The following is a 27,876-nucleotide window of genomic DNA, read 5'->3' as shown; positions in this document are numbered from 1 at the left end:
TTTTTTTCTTTAAGTAGCTGTGCCTAAGATAGTGTCTCCTCCAGAAAAAATGGCATCATTGCTGACCGATTCATAAGTGAGACTGAAGTCCTGTACTGGAGACATGCTAGATTGTTGGTCAAATGGACTCCTTTCTTTGATGCCAGCCAGCTGAATTTACAAATGATTGTCTGCCTTTGCCTAAAGCATGAGGTTTAAAAAAGAAAGAAGAAAACATATCCAACTGCCTAACCCATCTAAAACAGTTGCAACATTTTTACAACATTGTTTTAAGCAAATCACCTCAGCTATTGCACAGCAGGAAGGACTTGCGCAATTTTGGTTAATTTACCAAATTTTGGTTTGGTAAATCTGTCTTCAAAATTGTTTGACAGCCAAGGGTATTAGACTAAAACAAGATTTCACACTGTTAAAAAGAGTTGCTTGATAAGATTGAAAAAATCAGATGAATGAGATCTACCATATAAAAAAATTAACTAATTACTACTATTCACAAACATTCAAAAATAAACTTTACATAACTTTATTCAGCTCTACAACTCAGAGAAAAAAAACTGGCAGTTTGCAAAAAATAATATTGTAACATTTTATAAAAATAACTATTTATAACAGAGGTAGGAAAAGTATTAAATGCTTTGACTGTTGTTGCACTTTGAACAATGCAAAATACAGTGCACCATGATAATTAAGGCGTAAGTAGCTGTACAAAGTGTCGAATCTGTACCTACACAGGTTTAGTTTATAACTAAATAACTCACTAATTGACCATTTAGCATTTAGTCAGTTATTTTGCATCAGATTTGTCTGGGAAAAGGAGTGAGTATGATGGAGGAGCTCCATCTGATTGAGACAGGAAGTCTACATTCATCACTGGTGCAGAAGGCAGCATGTTGTACGCAGGAGGTAATGGAGATTGAATAGAAGGAGATGGCTGGCTCTCAAGGGCAGATGGGGTTTGGTGAAATTGTTGGGGTGAGGGTGGGTAAAATTGTTGTGGTGCTGTTGGGGGTGGTGGCGGGTGCAGGACAGAAGATAATGAAGATGAAAATGGAGTTCCATATGGTGAAGGCACCTGTGGCACTGGGTTATTGTAGCTTCCAAACATGTGTGTTGGCTGAGAAGATTGCACACCCGCTGGTCCACCATATACAGCAGGGTTATTTGGGTATACAGGTGGTGGTGCTGAATAGCGTTGGACTCCTGGATATCCATAACTGCCTGAATGTGGAGACATAGGTTGAAGGCCCATGGGCATTGTGGGGGGAGGGAAGTCACTGTTGCTTGGACCCCCAATAGCACCTGTTGGATAGGGACCTACAGCCAAGCCAGGAGGTAAAATGACCACTGGGCACAGAACCTCTGGATCAAAAGCAAAGCTGATGTCCAGATATACCTAGGAGAAAGGAAAATATATGTAAATCTGTCTCATTAGTACATGATGCTTTCATTTTTACACTGGAAAAGCAACAAGAGAACATCTGAAAGCCACTTCCTCAATGATATTCATTGCTGTTCACACAGTCAATTACAAATGGCTCTGTCATGCATAAATCACAATATCGATTCCCACAAAAATTAAAGTTTTGCTTTAGATACAGTACTACATACCTTTAAACAGTATTCCACTGAGATAATATCACAGTTCTGGATTGTCAGCATGTAATCACTAGGAATCTTTATTTCACATCTGAGCTCCTTCCGTGTTTTTGGTTTAATACAGTTGTCAGCAACTTTATGGCAAACTGTATTCTCATGTTTGGTTCTGCCATTGGCACGGTACACGACTTTCTGTATTAAGCTAAATTTCGGTGTCATGTCACTGGATGAAGAATTGTCAACTTTAGCAAGAACCACTATTGTTTCACCTGTAAAAAAAAAATTGATTTTAAATACAATTGTCTTTACATTTTTCAGATGACTAAAGTGCCATTGTCTAATATACACCAGAAAGTCACAACACCTATTACTTAAAGTCAAACTATTGGAAAGGAATTTCTGAAAGTGCAAGTTAGGCAACATCCCTACATTTCTCATTTCTTAAGAGTACAGGCTTAACTTGCAGTTGTATTAACACTGTGGCAAATAGGTTTCCCTGGATGCCAAATGATCAAGTTGGCCTTCGGGGCACTGGAATGGACAAAATACATTAAATGAAGCAGATAACATATTAATATCTCTTTACTTACAAGATGCCAAAAAATTGTATAGTTTCTACATTATGGGAATGAAAAGTTTGTCAACTATGATCTCAATAGTCTTTTTGCATCCTCCATTATTAGCTAATTTATTGAACTCTGCCTATGTTCAACCACACAAAAATATCTTTTGGTATAGTGAGAAAAGAGTATAAAACAAATTGAGACCTACAACATTTGAAAAGAAATTTTAATACCTGCTGCGTAACCGATCCTGTCCACAGTTACATCCATGTGTACGTGTCCTTTTGAGAAAAAACCCATCTCTTTATTTGTTGAACCAACTTGCGGTGACTATAGTGGAATAAACAAGCAAAACAATTATTCTGACACAATTCCATAATCAAACAATATTTTTCATGGTTTACAGGTGCTAAAATTTATATTTTACTATATTAATTCATCAGATGATCTAACATTCACGTTGCGATGGATGCCATGGGGAGCAGCTTGGGGTTAGTATCGTGCCCAAGGTTATTTGGCATGCAGACTAGAGCAGCCAGGAATTAAACCACCAACCTTCTGCTTAGTAAATGACCTGCTCTACCTCCAGAGCTACAACCACCCCAGAGGATCTTTTTTGACCTGCAGATTATGGGGTGGGTTATTTGTGAAATAAGGCTCATTTCAGCGCATTTAGCAAACCCTTAACTGTTGTGAGTCCTAAGAGGCCTGGCAGAAAGCAGAAGACAGTTGGTGTTTTGGGGGCCTGGGTATAAACCTCTTTCTTGTGGGGCAGGGCATATTATCCTGCTGTGGGGAGACCACTGCTATCGGGATTGCCTTGCCGAAGGCATATGCTGGGTCTTTAGCAGGGTTATGATACGTTGGTGTGTATTACAAGGATAGCAGCACTGCATTATGACAAGATTATCAATTCTATTCGTTTCACCTGTCACTGGTTTAACTGATGGAGCTGGATCTACCAGGTAACACTTTAAACGGAATGCACCGGTCATTACTGTTAATAATTAGAGCTGAGTCTTTTGGATTGTTAACATTTCTGCTGGGAAACATTTCACCTCCATTACAGTGTGTTCGTGGATAGTTCTCAGAGCCTACCTTGAACAAATGAAAGTAGAATTATCTGGCCAATAATGGCCATTATTTGAAACAACCATTGTTTTTCTCTTATATGAACCCCCCAAGAAGTGCTACGTCTACAAGAAGGACGGTTGACACTGAGTGCATACCACGTAGCGGGAGAATACACAACATATCAAAGATGGCTGAATGCATTTTAAATACTGTACACACCATCAGAGAATGAAGGTTTGGAACACATTTGGAGACAAATTTGATCTCCTTCTCTGCTGTACTGTTCATCCTCCAGCTCCTTAACAGTTTTGCTTCTAGCTTGTAGACAATTTTTCCATGAGTCCCTCTGAAGGATGAAGGCATGCTTCTGCGTAGGGAAACAGCAGACTTTAAGTTATGCAATGTCAAGTGAAATAACATCATGTTTCCAATGCATGTACACTTTCAGCAGTCAAGTTATGAGGTACACCTTACTTGTGATGGTTTGAATCCCTTTTGTTTTCAGAACTGCCTCAGCTCAACAACATGCTGGGATTATTCCTTGGAGATTTTGGTCCATTATGCTATAGTGAACTCATAATGTTCAAGAAACCAGGTTGAGACAATATGAGCTTTGTGACACGGTATCTCACAAAGCTGGAAACAGCAATGTGGTTATAAACGGATGGATATGGCCAGCCACAATACTCAAGTAGCCTCTAATGATTGTCAGCTCAAGCTAAGGGTTCCAAAGTGTGCCAAGAAAATATCCCTCAAGCCATTACACCAGCAGCAGCAGCATGAAATGTTGCTAAAGAAGGATGGATTCTCAGTTGATAGGTGTGGCTTCTGCTGCTGTACCCCATCTACTTCAAAGTTCAACGTGTTGTACATTCAGATACTCTTCTTATACGCTTGTTGTAATGAGTGATTTTTGAGTTACTTTTCATATCAGTTTAAAGCAGCTTTTTCATTCTCTTCTGACTTGACATGAGCAATTTTCACTTAGACAACAGCTGCTAACTGGATATTTACTCTGTAAACCCTAGAGATGTTGTGTAAGAACAACTCAGTAGATACTGAAAAAATACTCTGGGACAAACAAAGATGCCACATTTAAATTCACTTAACTCATCTTTCTTCGCTTCAAACTTCAACACATCGCCTTAACCATATCTACATGCCTAAATGCCCTGAGTTGCTGCTATTTTATTGATCCACTTTTTGTGTTTGTTCAAATCACTGTTAAAGTGTAAATTCAAACCATTGTTTTGGTCAGCTGACTAACTGTACTTACCCTGGTGGTATTTGGAAACTGAATCTGTAGACATGAATCCCTTGGGGCAAAACCGTTTCTGAAAATGAAGGAAAATGAAGTATTGCAAAATTTTCAAATACAGGTACATAACGATTACTATTCAATACTTTTCTACTGCACTTTAGTATGACAAGTTTTGTCCTCTACATTCATGTGACTCCTGTAATTTACTTAGACACTTTACAGTCGGCTTTAATATTGAATAAACAGATAAAAGAAGGAGAAATTAGATGCTTTTTGTAGCTGCTGATTGTAAATAAAGATTTCTATATTGGGCTTCTAATACAGTCTATGACTCCTGTTTGACCAACTAACATGCTTAAACGCTCATGTTTCTGTATCGAAATTATATTTCAAAATGTTAAATATACACAAAATTATGTAAAATAAAAACAAGGAAAAAAAACAGATGAATGTTTAAGTGTTAAATTGATAGTAGGTTTGTCCCCAAAGTACAAAAGAAAGGTATGCTTAAGAACAGGTGTCTTTTTTTAACGTGTAATATATTGATAAATAGACTGTAGTTAACAGGATTCATAAAGGGGTTATATATAAAATAAGGAAAGCACCAATTTTTTACATGTGCATTATTGTACTTACTGTTTTTTCTAAAGTATAATCAACCCATTTCTTTTGAGTCACTTGAACTTTCTTCACAGAACACAAATTATAAATTAGAACTTCAACACTAACAATTAAATATACAAGTATTTAATATAACATGTTTCGTTTCCCATTCACGTGTATTTTGTTTGAGAAACGTGTCTTTGAAATGTTATATTTTTTTGCAAAGAAGAGAAAGGAAAAAAAATACATTCATCCCCAGGGGAAATTTCTCAAAATCCAGCAGTATCCATGTATTCATTGTATGAACACATGAAACATAGAATGAATACTAACACTAATAAATGCCAATAAATACACAGTTAAAACTTTTAACTATGTTAAAACTAACTAACTAACTATGTTAAAAATACATCTTTAACGTCAATGAGACTTTTTACCTCGATAAATAGAGAACAAAATTACTTTGCCAAAAATTGATAGCTCCTTCTACACTTGCAACACTAAAGATTAATTGAATACCTTTAATTCTTTGTTGTTGTTTCGTTGTCGGGTTTTTGTTTTGTTTTTTTGCAAATACATTTACAATACGTTGCAAAAACAAACATTTGCAAGAAGACTGTAAAGTGTGTTACATACCGCTGGCGCTCTCTGGGATTAAAAATTCCTTTAGTTTGAAATATCTTGTGTGCGCAGAGTACGTATGAGTATGGTCACCGCTCTTCTGAGACCACCGGACGTTAGCGTCCCCTTTCGCCTTGATAAACAGGCTTTGAAGTGAGGTTTCCTTGGATAAGGCCAGAGTTACAGTCCCTGTTATAGTGTCTCCCTCCGAAAAAGTCACGAATTTATTCACTGCGTCATATGCGACAGTAAAGCTTTCAACTGAAGGCATCGTAGCAAAGCGGTTCAGGCACAATAATATGAAAAAATAAAAGACTGTTACTACTCAACAAACGTTTCCACTGCGCGGTACTCCTTGGCCGAGACACTATGGCGTTTGTCGTAAACTGTGGTGGGAAGACCACGCCCAGGAGGGTCGTTACTGCCGGAAGACCTCTACTGCCATCCGCTGTAGAACGGAGAGAGTAGTCACAGGAAGCTGGATTGTGAGGAAGAGGAAGATTCCCTGTTCCCCGTTTTTAAAGCGCATTAGTTTCATTCATAAATACAGGTCCGCTGACAGGGAACTCTAGCACACAAGCACTTTCTCAGGAATCCTTCAACAACTGTCAGTAGCAATCGGTAGTGGTCATTAGGGTAGCCAGTAATGTTACTAATAAAACAGCAGCTTTTCATATACCACATTTAATTGAAAACAAATGATTTTCAATAAGTCTGAACAGTTTCACAGTTCAACTTTCATTTCACCATCGTGTCCACAGTTACATGAGTGTTGCGTTGCATATAAATTTCAAGATTGTATGATTTTTGCAAATTTTAGTTAGGTTTTATTTCCATGATATTAAAAAAATGAAAACAAACTTAAAATGCAATCTTATTTTTTTTTAAAAGCTGTTTTCTAATACCATTTTTTTCTCTATTGTCATCCTTTCCACCGGGCTCAGGGAAACCTTCCTTTTCCTCTCTTTTTTTCTGTCATCTTCTTTCTTGTCTTCTTGCTCACTACCTGCAACATAGACGGACCCTCTGCTGGAATGAAACATACAGGTTTGATGTTAGCTTCTTAAACTGCTGACAGCCTAATACACACCATAATAACTGTAAATAGTTTCATTGTCTTGATTTCTGTTTTGATAATTCTTAAAACGTATTTGTGTCTATGACACTATAACACTATAATAATAGTACCTTGGCTGAGTACACCTAATAGCAGTATATTAAAATGCATTGCTTTAAACTAGGTTCATGGTCTGCTATAGCCATTCTCTGTAAGTGTTCTTTTAATGTTAATACAAATACAAAAGTTATACAGTAGTCTAATGGTCTCGTGGGCACTGAATAATTAAGTAATCGCTGACTGTACACTGACTCAACATCGCTGACTGTTCATGTTAGTGAGCTGCCTGACAGTAATGAACACATGAATTGCCATATAAATAACTACCAACAAACTAAAAAAAATTATTTTAAATTTATTTTTGAACAGTGCCATTGTGATATTCTAAAAATAAATTTTATCAGCCCATGTTCACCAAAATGGCTTGCGGACGTCATTGCACACCAGCTAAAAACCACTGGTCTTTAATGGTGCTTGCTGTTAGTGTTGCTAAGCTTTCTATTGAAACTTTTAATCTAACTTTTAGTTGCCACAACATAAGGTCATATCATTTGGAGATGGACCTACTGTTACTCCATTATCTTCCTTTTTGTTGTTGTGCTAGAACATTTTAATAGATACAGTGTCACATATTACATTGACTCACTGTCATTAACAACTCCTCTTAGCTAATTCAATCTTAACCTGTTATTTGTGTGGTGTTCACCACTTTCTTTCTCTTTGAAAGACATTTGTTAATATCTGACTTCCCTCAGTTTGCTTTCTTTCTGTCTCCTTGCCTTCTCTTCTTTATTTTAATACCCTGAAATAGCTTTAATGGGGAAAGACACAACTCACAGTGCACATGAGCAGTCAAGTGGATGGAATAAATTAGCTGTGATGCGAAGTCCAAGTATGTGGTGGACTAATCCACTGATATGAAAGAGCCTCCAGTATTTTTTGGAATCAAACTTAAATCACCCAACCAATTCGTCAGGCAATTTAATTTAGCCTTTAATTACTTGGAATTTTAAAAAGTTGTAAACTAGAAAAAATGTTTAATTCCAGGCTTGACAGGGCCTCTCCCACCATTAGGGACCTGGGTGGTCAGCAGAGATAAATGGGGATGATTGCGTCAGAAAAGGCATGCGATGTGAAATCTTAGCCAAATGAAACATGTAGCTCATAAAGGATAAGATTTCCATACCAAATTGGTTGGGGTTAACAACCACCTCTGGTGCTGTTTGCCAACAGGGTGTTAGTAGAAACTGTGTTGGCCAAAGAGGTGATTGAGAAAATATGTGAGGGAGAAAGAGAAAGGGGAGTAGGGGTAATCTTGGAAGACCATGTGAATAGTGTTGTTGGCGTGAAGTGTTGATCATAATGTGGTGTCACGATGAGGAATAGTCGGGGACGGTAACTAAGATATTGACAACGCCACCTGGGGGAGGGCGTTACACCCCAGGAAAGATTTCTCTAGCCAATGTACATGTTGCACTGGCTACCAAAGCCCACAGACTCGTTATTAACGGTAGAGGTGAGACAAAGGAAGTTTACAAATCAAAATTTATTAAGAGGAACTACTAAATACATAACTATAAAATCAGGAAGGCACCTAGGGTAGCAGGGTTGAGACGGCAAAATAGTTAATTAAAACACTTTATTACCAAACGATGATTAAAATGACCAGACTCCCTACCACAATGCTACCCTAAAACAATCACAGCATGATAAAAGAATAACTAAACAAAATAGTGGAGACCGGCTACTTGAGGAGGCAACCTACAGGGAGGAGTGCCCAAGGGTGCCACCAATTACTCACCCGTGTAACTTCACTGAAGACCTCACTCACACTAAACTCTAAATGGTGCAATCTACCTATGCCCGGTGTGTACACTCGCATGCATCGGGAAGGGGATTCCACCTCACGTGCCTAACCCCTCAGCAAGCGGCCGCACCTCCACTAAAACAATAAAAGCATAAAACGTTACACACATTAATAAAAGATCTACATAAAACAAATACACCCCAAAGTACTGTTCTTTATAAAAGCATTACATAACAAACAAAACAGCATGACAAGACAGCAGCAGTATAGTGCAAACCACTCTCTAAAGGGCAATACTAAACTGAGTAGTTTTCCTTGAGAGATCTGCAGCGCTTAACTGCCTAATGCTCTCAGCCACCTTGGATGGACAAGACTGCCAAATGCCTCCTTCTGGTAGTGAAGCGCAGCTGTTTCTTATAAGCCTGCTAATTGTCAACTGGGAAGGCGTGGATGTTAGTGGTGCGTTTGTGGACATCATGTAAAATCCTACCCCAGAATCTACTTCATTACAATAAGTTTGATGTTGGAAATCGAAGGCATGATGTTGAATGTTGTCAGTGTGCATTCCCTAGGTATTGTATGGAAATGGCTGTGGTAAATTCATGCTTTAAGAAGAAGGAGAAACATAGGTTGATGTGTAAGAGTAGAGGAAGGTGCACAGAGGTGGACTATATCTTATCCAGAAGATGCAATCCGAAATAGATAAGAGGCTGCAAGTTTGTGTCAGGGGACAATGTAGCTAGGCAGCATCAGATGGTATTCTGGTATATCTGGTGGACAGAGGAAATAGGGCAAGAATACTTCAGAATCTGAATCAGAATATTTTATTAATCCCAAGGGAAATTAAAGGAAGGAAATGCTCAGTGTGTTTGTAGATCTAGAGAAAACATACAATTAGTGCATTAGAAAGTCAGACATGGCAGAAAGGAATGTGAGGGTGGTACAGGACATGTATGAGGACAGCAGGAAAGCGGTGAAGTGTGCAGTAGGTGTGACGGATGGGTTCAGGATGTGGGGTGGGATTACATCATGCATCTGCTCTAACCCACTTTTTGTTTGCAATGGTGATGGACAGGTTAACAGATGAAGTTAGCCTTATCTTTACAGAAGAGATTGTGATCAGCAGTGAGAATAAGGAGCAGGCGGAAGAGAACCTGGAGGGGTGGAGGTATGCTCTGGGGAGAAGACAAATGAAAGTCAGTAGAAGCCAAAATACATGTGTGTGAATGAGAGTAAGATGGGTGTAACAGTAAAGCTGCAAGGAGCAGAGGTAGTGAAGGCAGGTGAGTTTAAATACCTTAAATAAGCAACAGAAGAAGAGAATGGAGGCAGGGTTTAGTGGGTGGAGACTATTCTCACAAGTGATTTGTGAAAGAAGAATAGCACAAAAAACGATAGGGAAGATTTACAAATTGGTAGTAAGACCTGCCATAATATGTGGTTTGGAGATGGTAGTACTCACAGTAAAACAGGAGGCCAAGGCAGAGTTGGCAGAATTGAAAATATTAAGATTTTCATTGGGAGTGACTACGAAAGACAAGATTACAAATGAGTTATTAATCAGAGCGACAGTTCAGGTTGAGCATTTTGATTCAAAGTTAGAGAGGCGTCACTGGTAGGGCATGGACATGTGGAGGGGAGGAACAGTGGTTATACTGGTTAAGAAAAGCTGAATATGGAGCTGCCGGGCAGAAGACCATGGGGAAGATTCACGGATGTTTTAACGGAGGATATGTAGAAGGCTGACGTGACAGAGAAGGATGCTAGGAAGAGTATGTGACAGGGGGAGATGATCTGCTGTGACAACCCCTAAAGGGAGCAGCCGAAAAAGAAGAACCATATCATTTATCATTTATATCATATAAATGATATCATCAAGAAAGTTTTTTTTTTTTTTGGTGGGTGGGGGGAGGGGGAGACGACTGTTCCACTGCAAAATCTGCATTACATACAGTCCCAAATTGATATTTGTTATATTCTTGTACACTGAGTAAATTGCCTTCATAAATAACTGTAATAGTAACCATGTTTTATGTTATCCCCAGGGACAGCAAAATAGGCTACATACTCAAGGTAAATTCAAGCATCCAAATTTCTGCACTTACCCTTTTCATACAGCCACTTTCTATGAAGGTTATATCTACAATGCAAGCAGCCTGTTCCTTAATTCCCTAAATGCTAACAAATTACATTAATAGCAAAGAAAAAAAAAAAAGCAAAACAAACAAAACAAAAACTAAACTAAACTGGTCAGATTACGATTAATCGGACTAACAATGGACATGCTCAGAACCGCTCTGGGAATGTGGGATGATGGGAATCTGAGTCACCAAAATGCCAAGAAGGGAAACATCGGACTGGAACTTAAAAAAACAAAACAAAAACAACTAGGTAAGTGCGTTCTTTCAACGTAGCATATTGACATTCCCTGCTGAACACAGAAATGTCAAGTTAATGTTGGTTAAAGCTAAATGGTTCACTTAATGTCAACTATAGCTAGCAGTAGCACATTACTGTGGCAATGAAGCTAAGACGTTAGCACTGTTTATCTTGTGACAGGCAGATAGCAATAGAAGTACTTTTCTCAGCTACAGCTTGACGCTAGATAAATAAAGGTTACCGATGCTCATGTGAACCTTTCTCTTTGCCAGGATGGAGACAAGCTAGCTCATCCTCTGATGCTGGCATACATTCTGACAACTGGTTATATTGTGTTTACTTAACTCAACTCATATCATACTCCTAACTCATAATAATTCCACTGAAACAAACAAAGCAAACAAACTGAAAAACAAACAAGCAGACTAAACTTTCTGCAGGTTGAAGTTGGAGAAATGTTAGAAAAGCACAACTACTGTAAAAAATTCTGTTATTATATACAAAACAGGAGCATCATTATTGCAAAAACAAGTGTGTCAGAGTATTCTTTTTATGTCACTTTCCAAAAGAGAATAGAAGGCAAAAGTCTGATGCACATCCTAGTACAAAGAAAGGAAAACTGTGAAGAGTCTGGCCTGATTATCACCAAATTATTTATATTTAGATAAATATTTTTTCATTTTGAACTTATGTTTAGACTTTCATATCTCTTTGGCACCTTTTGTTTTTCTTTTTAAATAAGCGTCTGTTGAAAAATCTATGGCTGTGCTTTCTTGTGTCTCAGGAACTTCCAGACCACTTCATAGTGATCGCAGCACAGCCCTTTGTTTAGCTTATTATTTTGTTGAACAGAGTCATAGTAACTAATTATGCAATGTTTAATATTAACTGTTAGCCATGTTTAGCTAGTTTTCACTGACAAATCATGTTAAGTGTTATCTCCCCAGTTCATTAATTAACATAGAATCTGTCTGTCCTGGTCAGAGAGTGTTTTCCCTTGGTTGACTGACTGAATGTAGGCTGGACCACCTACAGTAACTCTAATCCTCCTCACCGTTACTGTCCATAAATGGATGACTAGACATGCTTTCTCTTTGCCCACATAATCTTCAACCAGCTGACTAGACCTGGGATGGCTGCTATATGGATGTAAAACTTTACTGTTAACACCAATACGGTTGCCTTCATTGGCTCCATAACTGTTCTGTCAGTATCTAACTCTCATAGTGATCCTGATTTGACACACTGGTACTCTTTTTTTTAAGCTGAGCTGTTCACATGCTGTTGCATTAGGGCTACAGCATGTGTGACTTATTGGTATTAATTTCTTCTAATAGGAATTATCCAAAGTCCAGAAATGTTAAATAACCTCTACTTGTGTTGTCAGTCTAGTTAGCAGGCTAAATCTCATGTTGACGCATATAAGAGAAACACCTGATAATGTTGGTTTCGCGTTTTAAGCACAGCTGATGGTTATTCTGTGGTTGATGAAGATTAAAAAAAAATGAGTAAAAACATTCAGATATTGAGTTAGGAGTGAGGTCCTAAATTCAGGAAGGAATGCAAAACAGTGAAAAAGCACTAATCCAGAAATTCAAGGAGTAATACAAGGCATGGGAAACATACACTCGTTTACAAAGGATAAATGCAAGACAGGACTACTACATACACTAACTACACAACAAAAACAGGAGAGACCAGAGCACAAGCAAAAGAAATTAAGACTCTCGACAACCGTTAGGAGAAGACAGAGAAAGAAAGTAAAAGTTAACACAGGATACAAACACTAACCTTCAGAGTAAAACAGGAAGTAGCCAAAAGTCAGATACTATAAATGGAGACAAGGATACTCAGGTAGGCCAATATAAATTATTTATACATGCTGTATCTGAGAGTTATTTAGAAAAGGGAAACCTTTTAAGACTCCCAAGTGATGTATTTCACAAACTCTGTGTGGTATGAAGACATGATTTCACACTGCTGTCTGTGGGATTTGTACTGTGCTTCAGGTAGTTAGAAATGTTATTTAGTAATATTGAAATTACCACCAAAAGTCCCTTCCTTCGATTACTCTCAGTCGGGTGATACAGTGTAAACAGAAAATGTCATGGAGACTGTTACCCTGGCAATATTGTCAAAACAGTGAAGGAAGGAGGGGTAAATGAAGTCAGAGCAACCAGACAATCACAACAATGTGAGAAATGCCAGAGACCACCAAAAGAAAAAGAATAGTTGAAAAGGAAGAGAGATAAATGAAGATGGAAAAAATGAAAAGCTCTTTAAAAGTGCCACAGGTTAGTTCCTAGTTGCTGAGTGCTGCTACACCTTTTTTTCTCCATTTGTGTTTGGTGTTGCTGGACATGTCGTTACCAACCAAATTACGTGTTACTGCCAGCATTTCTACTTTTACTGTTTCATAATATACAGCATTTTGATTGTAGCAACATGGAATCCAACTCTTGTTTTCTGGTTAATAAACAAAATTAACCTTAGAACGGAACCTATTTTACAGCTCTCCAAAATTTAGAAGAGACTATGTGTGTGAACCTGTGTGAATTGCTTATTTATATTAAAAGTAAAACTTAAGACAGAAACCCTTTTATATGACATTGGCTTGAAGTCCAGGAGTGCTCATTCAGATAACTAAGATTGACCTTTGAAACATAGAAAAGGGCAGGCCCTGCATGAAAAACCAAAGCCAAGTAAGTTCTACGTCATGAACAATGGAAGGAATGAGGACATGTTTAATAAATGCTCACTGTGATTTAGCAGAATGTATATCTCTGTGCCATTGTGATTTCTAGATTTTTGTGTATGGATTAGGATCTTAGATTTATCTTAATTGTAAAGTCCTGCGATATTTAGAATACAATCTCCATCAAAATACCACTTTTAGTCTTTTAGTAATAGGATATATTAATGTGAGCATGCAAAAGAGCCAGTTTCAAAGTGCTTTTGCTTCAGAATAATGTGATACCTCTCTGATTAGTGGATATGAATGTAGCAAATCAAGACAGGAAACATATGAGTGTAAGTGTGGCAGAAATATTAAAGTAATTAAAACTGAAAAAAGTGAGCAAATCATATCCTGCTTAGGGCCCTCATTAAGCTAAAGACAGCCCCGAATGCTTTGACAGTCATCTACGAGAGAGAGATGAAACTAGTTGTCAGGCAGTGCTGATAAAAATGGTGTATTATGGACCGCACAGGACCATCTGTAGCATAATGGCAGATGCTGCTTCGTAGCACACAAAGACTTCATTACTGCTTGTTTTGTGAAGTTTCATTGAAATTTTGCAAGAAAGAACTTCTATTAAGCAGTTGATATGAATTTTAAAATGTTGTCTTTAGGTGCACCCTGGGTAAAAATAATCACTGGTATAAAAGACTCGTTCTTTTGGAATTGATATATTAATCGCAAAGACTTAAATCACATCCCACAGTAGAAGCTCATTAATCTTTGCCATGTCCTCCTAGTTGGATAGGTTGTATCCCTGCATTGGGAGAAAGGGTGCCTTGGTCAAGTCCAGTCTTTATTAAGATTAATGAACAGCTTGACATTTTTAGTCCTCTGTCTGAATCGATAATTTTAATACTCATGAGAGCCAATGGGGATCTAAGCTTGTGGAACACACATTGTGGCCACAGGGCGCATGTTAAATGTCCAAGTGGTAATCAATGCAAAGAAATTAGCTATTGATCTCTTATAGTTTTGTAATAGGTTATCTATTGGTTTGCTCTTTCGAAAAATTCCAATATCAGTCGGATGGAATTGTGCTGTTAATATTGCTGTGGGGAGTTTGTATGTATGTGTATGCGTACACATACACCCACCTTCCATTTGTGTTTTCGTGTGCGTGCAGGGTCACATTCTAATTAGCACAGAGGGCAGACTGTAAACAAACATGTTTAGGAGCATATTGGTGATCCACAGTTCATTACAAATAAGGCTGAGAACTTCTGATTAGTTTTATGCAAGCACAATGCTGACTAGAAGACCAGTGCTTACAAACAGCTATTAAAATATTTCCTCTTTCTTACACACTATTAGTGATGGATCATATATATATATATATATATATATATATATATATATATATATATATATATATATGTGTGTGTGTGTGTGTGTGTGTGTGTGTGTGTGTGTGTGTGTGTGTCTCAAATGTAAGAGCTGAAAAGCTGCTAGAAACAGACTTGTTAAGGTCAGAATCCCTATTGTAGTTCTGACTAGAGTTCTGAGGCTAGATAAATCTGATATCATGGATAAGACTGAGTATATCTGGTGAGCTTACTTTAAGTTACTGCTATCCAACTAACCTTTGCACTCACCCAACGTGTGTTACCCTGCCAGCTGACTAACAAGCCAGGGTCCTATTGTGGGAGTCCCATAGATTATTCGACTACCCCCCCAAAGGACAGTCTTCTTCAGGGGCAGGGTGAATGACATCTCCATTGTTGTCTTGGACTTCAGCTGGTGTTTGCAGTGCTTTATTCTGTTTGTGTTGGAGGGTCACACTAACTAGAGCCTGTAACAAATGGAAAACTGGTTTATGAGCCACTATGTCAAACCCACCAAGGATAACAGTATTTTAAATTGTTTACTTATGTGTACACCTCATTTTCTCATTTTAACCTACATGCAATAGAAACAAAATGTGTCAGGAATACTGGTAAAGTCATAAATGGAAAAAAGTACCAAGCTGACTTGTTTAAGTTTTGTTGGTCTGTTTCCCAGGACATGCAGTGTGAGGTGGACATGGATCTTCTTTGCTGGGGAAGTGGGGAGCTTGGACAAACTGGGCACGGCAGGCCAGAGGTCATTCCTCCAGAGGAGGCACTTCTGAAAGAGTTTGCAACATCTGGGCTGGGCAGTGTAAAGCTGCTTGCATGTGGATCCAGTCACTCTGTTGTGGTTACAGGTAGCGTTCCCAGTCTACTTGTATAATAAATAAAATCCAGGAAGCCTTGCTAGATTTTGAGTGGTGCAAGTACAACAATGGGTAAAGGATAAATAATAAAAATAATATTTTTTCTTAAATATATTTTACCTTTTTTGTCGGTGTGTTCGAAGAATAAATTTACAATATTATTTGGTTCTTTTGTTTGATGTTTGCACCAATCTCTAGCAACACCAGCTGGACTTTATTTCTTCCTCCATCTTTGTTTGTGTGCATATTGTTTGTTTGTGTTTGGTAAAAAATTATTTGCGCAAGAAATTGCTATTCTTATCTCATATTATTCTTAATTAGTTTACAAATGCCAAAATTGATATATGTTAATAATGCAATTAGCAGAACAAACCAAAAGACACTCTGAACCTCAAGGACCCAGTGCAGCAGATGATGCATACAGGAATATAAAGGTATTGCAGCTACTGTTCTTTAAAAAAGAAAAAGGTGCATACTCTCATTTATACCATTTTTTACTTTAAAAAAAACGCATAATCAGACAACTGGTTAACTTGGACGACTCATTAATTTTTACTGCTGTTACTGATATTTACCATGTTTAAGTCTGCAGCGCATCTTTGAATTTGTGATATACTGTTTTACTCTGGCATGTATTTAGAAGTTTCAAAAGTATAAAAGACAGATTACTTTGTCTTAAAGCTTCAGGTATCCACTGAGACTTTGGAATGTTTACAGAACAATGAGCAATGACAGTCAAAGGCCACAGTTTAGTCAAAGCATGAATAAGCAAGCAAACTCATTGAAATAGTAGCAACAATTAGAGTCTGGCATGTGAAGGACATGTTTTTTTAAGGACATCTAATAATAGTTTTACCTGATGGTGCAGTATGGATGGGTTACAAACATGTATAATGCCATAATTGTAGAGTTTACATACTATATAAAGTGTCTTTTCTTTCTTGCCCATGAGGGAATACTGGCCTACTTATTTGCCAATTTGATAGAAAACCTGATGACAGGAAGAGAGTAGGCTCCTTTAGTACATTAGCTGGCAGTGGTCATAAATCAGTAGCCTAGATAAGTCTTATAGATCACCCCAACACAGGGATCCTTTGCCTTTGCCGTCATTACAGGGAAAAAGGTGACATTTTTGATTGATTAAAATGGTGCAGGCTAGCTTAGGCTAAATCATGTTAAGTGATGCGACATTGCAGTTTCACATATCATATTTCTGTCAAGACAATGATGGTGGAAGGCATTGTCAAGGCATGATATCTGACAACAGGAGACATCTGGAGGGACCGGAGGAGATTTATGGGAAGGTTTTAGTGGTCTGAGGGAGATGAGAGAGAGTAAAAAGTGGTCCTTTTTTGTGCATTGTCACTTCCAGAGTGACTGTAAATTTTACTCTAGTGCTGTTGGGAATTGGGGACATTTACACATCCTGACAAATTGCTTGCTGTAAAAGTATTTATTGGTCATGTCTTCCCTTTATTCTTGGCCAACTCACAAACACATACCCTCCTCACAGACACAGAAATATTTATCCAAAGCAAATTTATGTGACACGCGTTTATGTGTCGTACCTGGCTATAGCCTGATATTTGTCATAATGGTGTCATGTTAATGTTTTGATAGAGGAGGTGTTGAGTAGGTCGTAATGGTTTTATATTGGCCAGATTGTCCCAAATCAATGGCCATTTGGCCCAGTCAGCCCAAAGAAAGGCTTGTTTATGGAAAATTAGTTTGCAAGAGAAATCCATAAAACGTGAAGAAAGCTGGAGAACAAGTTTGCTTGTGTAACCTGACACACATACACACTCTCATGCGTACACATGCACACTCTATCTCACAAAGATGAACTGTTCACTGATTTAAGGTTGCACTACAGTCACTATAACAGTCAGTGAACAGCTATAAACAAAACTGACCTTAAGGGCTGTTGCCATGTTAAACTTGTACCATATGTTCATCATGTTTGGTGGTGTGTGATTTGTGTTCTGATTGCAAGTGTGAAAATAAAATATTTTTAATGAAAGAGTTTGGAATGATAGAAATTTGGCCAGTGTGGAAAAACATCTTTATTTTCATTCATTTCCAATTGTAAACAGTAAATGGCTATTTACAGTGTACTGAACCCAATGAGAGTGAAATTATCTTCATGACAGTGAAATTATCAGATTTTTAGGCAAACTTAGTCTGCTCTTTTGACTTTGTTGTTCCCTTGCAAACATTACTTCACATTATAAATTGTTGCCACTAGGTGGCACTGTGAGACTGCCAATTAGAAACTATAGCAGAAGAAGGTAGGTGGGGGCAGGTGGGGAAAAAGAGGCTTACTTACCTCACACTCAGACAGAGCTATAATTTACTAATAGTGTGGAAGCCGCCATTGCTGTTATCTTTTAATAGATTTGTACGGGGGAAAGCAGGTGCCTGTTGTTAATGCGTCCAATTGCCCAAGTTGCCTACAGAATTTAGGGCATCCATCACTGTCGTCGGCGGTGACACCCTGTCGTTCTACTTCATGCGGCGGGCCGGCCAGGCTGGGTTGGTAACAGATGAGGCTTCTCTCTCCTCTAGACGCCCACAGTCACACAGAGACAACCGCCATACGCGCTTTCACATGCATACACACACAAAACCACACGGCTATACCACTTTCTTAGAGGACAAACTAAACTCATACCTTTTAGAGTAGGAAGTGTATATTTCTATAGTTTATATACATTTCAATATTCAAAATTACATACATAAGAAATTATGCTGTAAGTCATTAACAAATATAAAAATCTAAAATAGAACCAGTTAACACACTTTGAAAACTATTTTGTCTTGCTTCAAAAGTCAGCAAATTCTTTCCTTTTGCTTATTTGGAGTTCCAGTTATTATAGATCCCTTCTACAGTAAGTTAAGGGGTCCTAGGTCACAAATCTCTACTCTACTGAGCTTCATAAAGCCTTATATGTCACAATGGACAGAAACGCTTTCTGCAACTCTGCAAAAGTTATGCAGGAATATTGAAAATACATAAATGGCACACTGCCCCTTAACTTGACTTGCAGACAGGCTGCTGCTAAAAGAAGGATGATCAGAAGAGTAGCAACACAACGGTATGCCTTCTAAAACCAGGCAAAAACCAACTCCCATCAAACTTTTACATCAAACATTTTTAGCATATTATATTTGCAAAGTGTATTTGCCAAATCTAAAGCTAGATGTTTGTACTGTACAAGTGCAAACAAGATACAATTTCTTTGTAAAACCAACTTACCTTCATCAGGTTCTGTGACAGCTTGATGATCCTTAATATCATTGAAATTGGTTTAGGTTACTCAAGTGAAAAAGAACTACGGCTACTGTTACTGACTAACGCCACCACCAGCACTATATCTGTATATAGCACTGGGCAATGTTTAAGAGCCACTGAATAGCGTTATCAAAATATGTTAATATCGAAATCAGATATTTAAAAGAAGAATAAGGTGTACAGTTCAAAAGAAATCATGCGTATTGTGCTTGGTTCATTCCAACCAGGACTAGAGAAAAAGCTATTCAGTGCAGAATTTTGAAGATCATGCAGCTGGTAAGATATACTTAAAAGAGTAAAACTTTGCTTTGTGTAAGAGCATCTTGTCTGTCTACCTGGACACAGGTATATATATACCGTAGATTTTGTTGCTGAGCTCAAGCATCCAGGGATTTGCCCGTGGCTACAGGATGTCAGTTCAGTTCCTCATATGGGATTTATATAAAATTACTCCTTATTCTATTAAAATCTGATATGCGGTTGCTATATTTGCTTTGTGACACTACCTGTATTTGATACAGAATTTAAGACTACAGTTTGGGGTCAACACAGCTGCAGGGGACAGAACTACAGAACGTTTGTCACAGTGGCAGTTTACTGAAAAAATTTAGCCCAATTACGTACTCTTTTGGTCCGTGTTATTGAATAGTCTCTTTGCAGATTGCTATGCTTTCTTTTAATGGTGAATTGATTGACTTTTTCATTTTTATAAATATCTCACCTCTGATTATTTAAAACATAATTGTAATTGCAGGTTGAATTCTTTTTGAATAGTGACTGGCCAATTAAAAATGAAAAAGCTTGTTATCCTACAGTTGAATGTTAGCTATCTAGCAAACATGTTAATACGTAGAAATAGCCATCTCACTTAAAAAAAAACCCCAATGAATTCAAACAGATTGCAATGTACAATGTGGTAAAATTACAAACTACAGTAAAAAATATTGGTTGTTTAAGTTGTGTGAGTTTTAAGTTTATGGTTAACTATATTTTTTATTTTATTAACAAGATTGGCTCCTTATTGCAGTTCACAGTGCTCAGTTTTTTTTGTGGGTTTTTTTTTTTTGGGTGGGGGGGTGGGGGGGTGGGGGTGGGGCGTGGCACACACTCCATATTTGTATTCATTAAATAAATATGGGGAAAGCATGCACTGGTATCTTTTTAAAATTGAAATTTCTTTGTTGAACAAATGTTGAAATGCTGTGTTAGAGAAAGGAAATACCAGTAAAAAAATCTTTGTAAACTTTGGCCCTACGTTGCTTTGAATTCCTGACCCTCTAGCTCCACCCCTGAGCTTAGCCAGGGGCACCTCTTTGCTTTCAGGTTTGCCCTCCGCCCTCAAGAACACTCTGCGCAGCTGTATTTCTTTGGACCCAGGCTGAGAGTTGGAGGGTATACAGAGGTGCCTGCTAATACCTTGTTAGGGCTGTTGCAGTTGCTGGGTCTCAGTGAGGTCACTGTCAGTACTGTTTTAGTTCGAGGCCCTTGATCTGCTGCACGTTGGATGAAGCCAAAGACTCATGTGCTGGCCGACTGTGACCTATAATATTCTGCTGGAGGCCTTGCACTTGTGACTACATTGAATTGTTAGAAGCCGGATAACTTAAGTCAGAAATGGTTACTTTGAAGGAGTTTTAAGCAAATACTAAAGACTATTTTAATGTAACATGTTTTAAAATCTTTTGTTGTTTGGTTTGGATGCTTGTGTCAGAAGATTGGCAGAAAGTCTGTATGGTATCCTGGGATGGTCAGATGCAAGACTGGGCAAGGTATTTAGGTTCCTCTTTTTCTTTGTTTCTTTTGTTAGTGTTCTTTTCAGGTTTTTTCCATATGAGTTATGAACCTTGGTGTCAGGTGTTAAAAAACATATGAGAGTTATGACCCAGCTTCCTTACCCTTTTTTCCTCTCTGACATCTCTCAACATAAAACAGAGCTCTTGCTCTCGCCATAATTGTAACCATCGTTACGTTTGCACAGTCCCTCCACCCGGGTATTTCCTCCTGCAAACTGTTGATGAACATTGAAGCAATTTTATTTTTCTCAGATGGTCTCTTCATTTTCCAACATTGATTAACTTTAAAAAAAAAAGTGTAATGTGATGACATCATGCATATGACAGTGATAAAGAACACAGACTGAAATTTTAACATGCGTAATAAACAATTTTCTTTAAAAGCAAGTGTTGATAAAGCCTCTGTTCTTAGAGCCATCACAAAAAACAAGACAAAAACCAAATCTCTGTCTAGTTTGGTGACATCCATTAAAACTAAGTACAGCAGACATAGTTTTCTTTGAATTACTTGGCCCTGAAATCCAATAATTATTAGCATTCAAGGCAACTTTATTTCTGTATACTCAAAGGGATACAAAAATTGTGAGCAAGAGAGATATAGACAGACTGGGACAAATGACAAAGACAGTGGCTGGAAAAAAACCCCACACACATGACCCTTCTTTTGTGCCTTAAGCATAGCTTTCTTCTGGAAATGTATAATTCACTTGGACTGTCCGGAAACTGTGTTGTTAATTTGGAGACCTATTTTCTCATTTCCTCTTTCTTCCCATCTTTCTGTCTTTCCCATCTGTGCCTGTAGGCAAATGCACCTTTACCTATGTATTTTATTGTCTTGTTTAATGTTTGTCAAAGAGTGCAATACTGAGAGTAATTCTAGGAAAGTATTGGCCATCCCCTGCATGACAACTCCAATATGTCTGGCCTGGACCGAACACTGAGGGGAGCTTTGATAATAATTTGCCATTTAGCTGTTTTGATGTTTTTCTATGATTTCCCAGTTGGCAAAGGTGGATGAGCAGAAAATGGAAGAACAGGAAAAAATAACCCTGTCCTTGCTTCTCATCCTCTGTGTCACTTACTGTTCTTTCTCTCTATCTTTCTAACTCTCTCCCTCCAGTGATTTCCTGTGCTAATTTAGTTGAAAAGGTTTAGCATTTAGTTTTGCACTCAGTTGCTTTTAAGGTTAATCATAGGACAGAACTGTTTATATTGCTGTAATACGGGCTTAACTCTCTCTTAGCGAAGCACGGAGCACTTGAAATGTATAGTGGACTGACTCACTGCCTTAGACTGTCTTTTTCTTGCTCGTCTGCATCGTTCAAAAAACAAATGTTAATGCAGAACAAAAGACAATAGATGGAGAAAAGTCTTGCCAATTAGCAGCTAATGAGACAAGCTTGTGAGGATATCCAAATCCTCAACGTGTTAACGTTTACAACCCCTCCTCCATCTCTCAAATCCTACAACCTATGCCTCCCCCATCTGCCCTTGCACCTAGCCTTCTTTTGTAAGGCGGTTAGGGCACCTCTGAGGCCCTTTGTGTGATTATTCACACATGGCTGTGGCCCTTGTGCTGTGAGCACAGAATAGGAGAGCAAAAAAAAAGAGAAATGCCTCATGTATGGATAATGTAAAAATATCCAACTGACACATGGTCAGTGTTTTTTTTCTTATATTTAATTTTTTTTAATTAACTTGTCGTTTCCTGTCGAACACACTCCCACGCCAACACATCACCGCCTCATCGTCTGGAGATAGATGCATACTGTAGACCCAGTGAGGCACTCACTCCCCCACCATGCGTTCTCAATTTTACTTAATATAGTAAAGCCAGGAATTGGGTGGGTGGGTTGTGGTTGGGACGATGGTAAGGGAAACACATTTGATAAGTAAAAAAATAATATGCCAAGAGAAAAACCAGCCATCCCAGTTGCCTTTGACACGCTTTTTAACAGAGATGTCTGTGTTGGAAGTGAAAATGAAATCTGCTTTTGTAATAGAGATCTTTGGACAGCCTTGAATGATTTGCCACTACTCCTTTCCGGGCTCATTTTCTCCTTAGTGTGTATTGGGAGTGTGCTTGGATTCTCGGTGGAGGAAATCAAATGTGAGTTGGCCTGGAAGTGTTGCAGTAAACAGTGAGAAAAGCAAACACAGGCCAGATCAGGGAATATCGTGCAATGTAATATTTGGACTAAAAAACAGAAATGTGTAATGGAACAGCACAAATTTGACTCTCCAAAGGGACTTCTAATTGATTCTGTGCTTCATTACTGGTTTTCTCAGGGAGAAATGGACATCTTACTTATGTATGAAAACAGAGCAACAGACATTTAAATGGATGCCACGGTGATTATTGCGATGCAGTTCTCACAGCATTTGGCAGCAGATGATTGCTTTATTGCTTTAGTTTTTCTTAAATTCTATTATTTTTCCATGAAGGTAGCAGAGAGTAACTGTTTGAATGCAACCTTAACCTTGACTGGAACAATTAAATGAAAGAGAGAATTGAAAGAAAGAGGTTTGGGAACACAAAATAATCCAGGGATCCACTTGATATGTTATTTGTCAGGGGCAGTACATTTGTGCATGTTAACTAACTGTGCCACTGGACTTGGCCTGCTCGTAATAGGGTTCCAGCGCAAACATTTTCTCTCAGGGATTTCTATTATTAATTCTGTCTGAACACATCCATAAATGAATAATGAAATAAATAATGAAAACGTTATTACTTTTGGCAGCTGGGTCATTTCTCTATTCCTGCTTTTTCCTCTGCTTGTTTCCTACTAATTAACTTTCCAAGGAGTTGTCCTCGTTTTCACAAAATACATTTCATCAGTTTGGTAGCCCTCAAAAAGTGGGGGTACACAGTTTTGAGTCAAAGACAACAACCGGGACTATATGCAAGTACTTCACTCCTTTTCTTGTCATTGGCAAGGGAAACAACTTGAAAAGCTTTAAAAGTAATGTGCAACTGAGTTACACAAAGCTGGTCAGCAGTTCTTCAAACACTGTGGCCATTGGATAAAATATGAAGACTTTTAAACCTAAGCGATGCACTTTTATCATTTAGATTGATCAGTGAAACTGTGAATTAATTATTTGAGGCTTTCTGCTTTACATGTGAGCATCTTTTCTCATTTGTAAAACACTAGAACTTTTGCACAGATGTGCTCTCACAACTAAACTACTCTATTTGGTTTAAGCGAGCAGTGGTGCCTATAAAAAGCATGTGAAAAAAACAGGACACGTGACACCTGTGCGTTCACTTTGAATTCTCCAGATGATTACCTACTCTACTCTCACGTGGCCTCAATCGGACATTACAAAGGCTGTAAGAAGCTAACGGGGTAAAACTTGTTTAACTTTGAAGTCGACTCAATTGGACATTCACGTTCTCACATAGAGCTCCTCTGGATAATGTCTAGAAAAGTTCAGGGCTGTAGTGATTGTGTGAAAATGTCTCCATTTGGCACTCAAGGTTTCTCCTTCTTCTTCTCCAGCCCTCATCTCCCTCCTCTCAGATGCCCATACCATGTTGTTAAAGGCTTGTGCGCTGGGTTTAGGGGCTTGGCGATGAGCAGCCCTTATTTAAAACGGATCTTAAAGAGGGCAGTAAAGCTAAAACCCCAGTAAAAGTTCCCCCATCGCTTTAGCATTGCTATATAGATGACTTTTCTCTCTCTCTCCTCATTAGAGTCATTGCAACTCTTTCAAACTGCTCCTTCCGTTTCTCTGCATTTTACTGTTAATTAGTTTGCTTTGTAAGGTTAGACGTGCGGACGGAGCAACTTTGAGAGTGTTTAGCTGCCATCTGTGTGCATACAGCTTTAACTATGTACAGATGGTGTGTGCTCACAGACAGGTTGCTTCTTGTATAGAAAAAAAGTGTGAAAGACAGTTTTGGTTCTTTTAACAAGATTTATGGCCATTCTCGCAGGTGACTGCTTAAGCTATAATGATGATTGTTAGTCAGCTGTCAAAAAAGGGTAATTTAAGCAGGAGTAACAAAGAGAGGAGAATGAATATATCTTCATTTGCACATTCTTGGTGATGAATCCTCTTCAAAAATATTGGCATTCCTGGAAAATTGGCTTTGTCAACTTTGAAGCATAATGAACTGATTGTTTAATGGCTACTTCTTAAAGGCTCCAAAGTCAAGGTACCATTAGCCATTCAGTGAACCAGGTAAACAGAGAACGAGACATAAATTGCCAAATAATTGCTTGACATGGTCACAAAATTAGAAATCATAATCAAATAAGGAGCTGACTGACGGAGAGAACCAAAATAAGAACCAAAATGTAATTTCCCACTCCAGTCAAAAGTTACCATTTTATATTGGGTGCAAGATAAACCACGAAATACACATTTTAGAATTTTCTAAAAATAATCTAGCCAGTCCAAGACTGCAGTATAACGTGTCTTTAACTTTGCACTAAATCATACTCATTTCTCTGTTTTCCCCCTCATTTTGTGACTTCTTAGCCCGCGTGCAAGGTGCCTCTCGCTGGTGGGAAACCTGCCCTTGTCAGTTGTAGTTCAGTGCCTAATGCTCTCTGTGGGGCATTGTGAATGACCCTCCCATAATTAAAAAAGGGTTAGCAAAATTATTGTTGGCCTATTGCCACATACTTTGTGATTTAGCAGTGGTCAGAGACAGATTGTGGGCCAAGACTGCCCAAAACTTCTCTCTCCAGCTCATTGAAATTGCCCGGTGTAATTAGTAAATTGAAGAAAATTTAGGGAGAAGGAACTCTTGCTCTTTGTTGAAGAAACAGAGCACAGACTGAGTGTATGACTTCTATCTTTAACCTCAATGCAATACAAATGTTGCGGACAAGCTGAACATGATACATATGTATACATACATGAGAGAGAGAGAGAGCAAACAAAATCATGTAGTTTATTAGCATGTTTTTTACAATTTTACAGATGATATTATAGCTTAAACATCACCTGTTAAAACTACATTTTAGAGTTTTGTGAGTAAAATGAAAAGACACCCCCTGTACACATCAGTATACATATTTGAGAAGGAATGGACAGAAAATGCTTGGTCTTGTTATTCAAAGTGAGATACAAATGAAAGTGAGAATGCTACGTGTAACTAGACATGAGAAAAAGATGAGCGTTTTCACAGTAACGTCACAGTTTTATCAAACACCATCAAATAAAGGTTTATTAACGATTCTAATTTGCTGTGCTGACACCTTTTTTCATGATGAAATGAAGTGTTGATGCTGGGCTGAGAGGTATCGCAGTGCACTGTCAGCGCTTATGGAATCAGTTAGGAGAGAATCTGTCATTTCATTAGATTAGTAACATTATTTATTATCATATATTGACGCATGCCACTTGGTAAAATGGGCCACAAATAACATGCATTCATTTGTGCAACTCAGTGCTTTTTTTTTTCTTTGTACAATAGTTAAATATATATATATATATATACAAATTCACAAAGCTGTATCATTTAGGGTCACAGGATGCAGTCGATTTTTTACAGTTCGTTTTTTTTAAAACTCACCTTGATCGAATCCCTAAGCACACACCTCTCATTATGGTGTGTCATAAAACTGCTCACTAATGGCTTCGAATCAATACAGCAATTTGAATGTATTAAGAACTCATTTGCTACAATGAGCTACCATTGTTCAACCAAAAAAAAAAAAAAAAGCTAAACAAAACAGCTTTTTTTTGCTTTTCTGCTTTAAAAACCTCAAATCCTGGGCGTCTGTGAAGAGGATCCTCCACAAATGCCTGTGAAAGCGGGCAAAAATACTAGGGGAAAAAAAGATTGCTTTGTTAATTTCTCTCCCCCCCTCCCTCTTTCTCTCTTTCCCACTCTCCCCAAGGTTCTATTAGGAAATAGATCCCAGGTGTTCGATAAGCCTGTAGTGGACATGACAGCAGTGCAATCAAGTGTATAAATTTAATTGCAGGCTCATTTTGTGCCGTTTATTAGCCGTTTAGGGGCACATCGCTCCACTTGAACCCTGTTATTGCCAGACAGAACAGCTGTTTGGTTCTTTTTTGTCTCATTGCATAGTTTTGAAAAAGTACACACTAAAAAGCCAAATGTGCGTGCACACACGCACACACATACAGGATTACACACACACTTCTTTGATTTCATTTGAGAAATTAAAGTGTATACTTAAATAATTGGTCAAAATACATAAAATATTTAAAAAAAAATCCCAGGTTAAAAAATATTTTGTATTCAAAAGTCTTAGAACAAAGGCAATTTGTAGATAAACAAATCTGACTGCACCCAGAAACAAAGAAAATAAAGGGATTAGAGTCTATAGAAGTCTTTTTGGCTTCAGTGGAACTGGGCTGCTGTTGAATGGTGCCACACACTGAGAGGCCTGCAGATGTACTAGCTTTGGTTGAAACCTTCTTCTGGTGCAACATGCCATTAATAAAAAGCCTAGAGAAAGCTGTGTTAATTGTTACCATGCACTCGGTCTTGCCATTCCAATAAATCATCCTGCTAATTGCAACAAATTGTGGGCTGACATTAAGCTATGATTCTGAACCGGCAAATATTCATCAACATTGCAACTAGCCCCATAAAACAAAGAGCTTGCCGTTTCCCGGGCTTAAAATATATCTACCATCTAACTCCCCCATTACTTATATATCTTTCTTGTCCTCAGTCTTTAAGCGCAGGATTGTGAGTGAATGAGATGACATCATGTTTATTTATTATATCCCAATAATGCCCAAGTTGTGACAGTCATAAGACCAACCACAGACTTTGTTTTCCATGCTGGCATTAAAGCCTTATGTGTGCGCTAAAACAATTACTATGTTTTCTGTCATAAGAA

At 38.1% G+C, this 27,876-nt stretch overlaps 2 protein-coding genes across 2 annotated transcripts in view; one reads left to right on the top strand and one right to left on the bottom strand.

The window, feature by feature from the left end:
* Nucleotides 1–401: 401 nt before the first annotated feature.
* On the bottom strand, nucleotides 402–6,162 carry LOC148100207 (arrestin domain-containing protein 3-like). The gene is made up of 6 exons (XM_087849061.1): nucleotides 5,734–6,162; nucleotides 4,510–4,567; nucleotides 3,453–3,600; nucleotides 2,393–2,489; nucleotides 1,609–1,865; nucleotides 402–1,393 (listed from the first exon to the last, which is right to left on the bottom strand). Exons 1-6 carry the CDS (start codon nucleotides 5,987–5,989, stop codon nucleotides 785–787), a joined length of 1,425 nt encoding a protein of 474 aa, XP_087705187.1. The 5' UTR covers nucleotides 5,990–6,162; the 3' UTR covers nucleotides 402–784.
* Nucleotides 6,163–13,203: 7,041 nt separating this feature from the next.
* Nucleotides 13,204–27,876, top strand: part of LOC102791121 (uncharacterized) — a 295,543-nt gene continuing 280,870 nt past the window's right edge. Inside the window, exons 1-2 of the mRNA XM_087848698.1 lie at nucleotides 13,204–13,315; nucleotides 15,760–15,943. Of these exons, the coding sequence (XP_087704824.1) occupies nucleotides 13,274–13,315; nucleotides 15,760–15,943 (226 nt within the window). The 5' untranslated portion in view covers nucleotides 13,204–13,273. The remainder of the gene's footprint in view (nucleotides 13,316–15,759; nucleotides 15,944–27,876) is intronic.

Source organism: Neolamprologus brichardi, chromosome 12 (genome assembly GCF_056152115.1).
Source record: "Neolamprologus brichardi isolate AB-2024 chromosome 12, ASM5615211v1, whole genome shotgun sequence".
Lineage (NCBI taxonomy): Eukaryota > Metazoa > Chordata > Actinopteri > Cichliformes > Cichlidae > Neolamprologus > Neolamprologus brichardi.
The sequence above is the reverse complement of the archived record's forward strand: the minus strand, read 5'-3'. Positions and strand labels throughout refer to the sequence as shown.

Coding starts and splice junctions, on each gene's coding strand:
- LOC148100207 (XM_087849061.1), bottom strand. CDS start 5,989: ATGCCTTCAGTTGAAAGCTTTACTGTCGCATATGACGCAGTGAATAAA. Junction 4,568..5,733: donor AATCCCAGAGAGCGCCAGCG/GTATGTAACACA, acceptor CTTCATTTTCAG/AAACGGTTTTGCCCCAAGGG. Junction 1,394..1,608: donor CAGTGGAATACTGTTTAAAG/GTATGTAGTACT, acceptor CCTTTCTCCTAG/GTATATCTGGACATCAGCTT.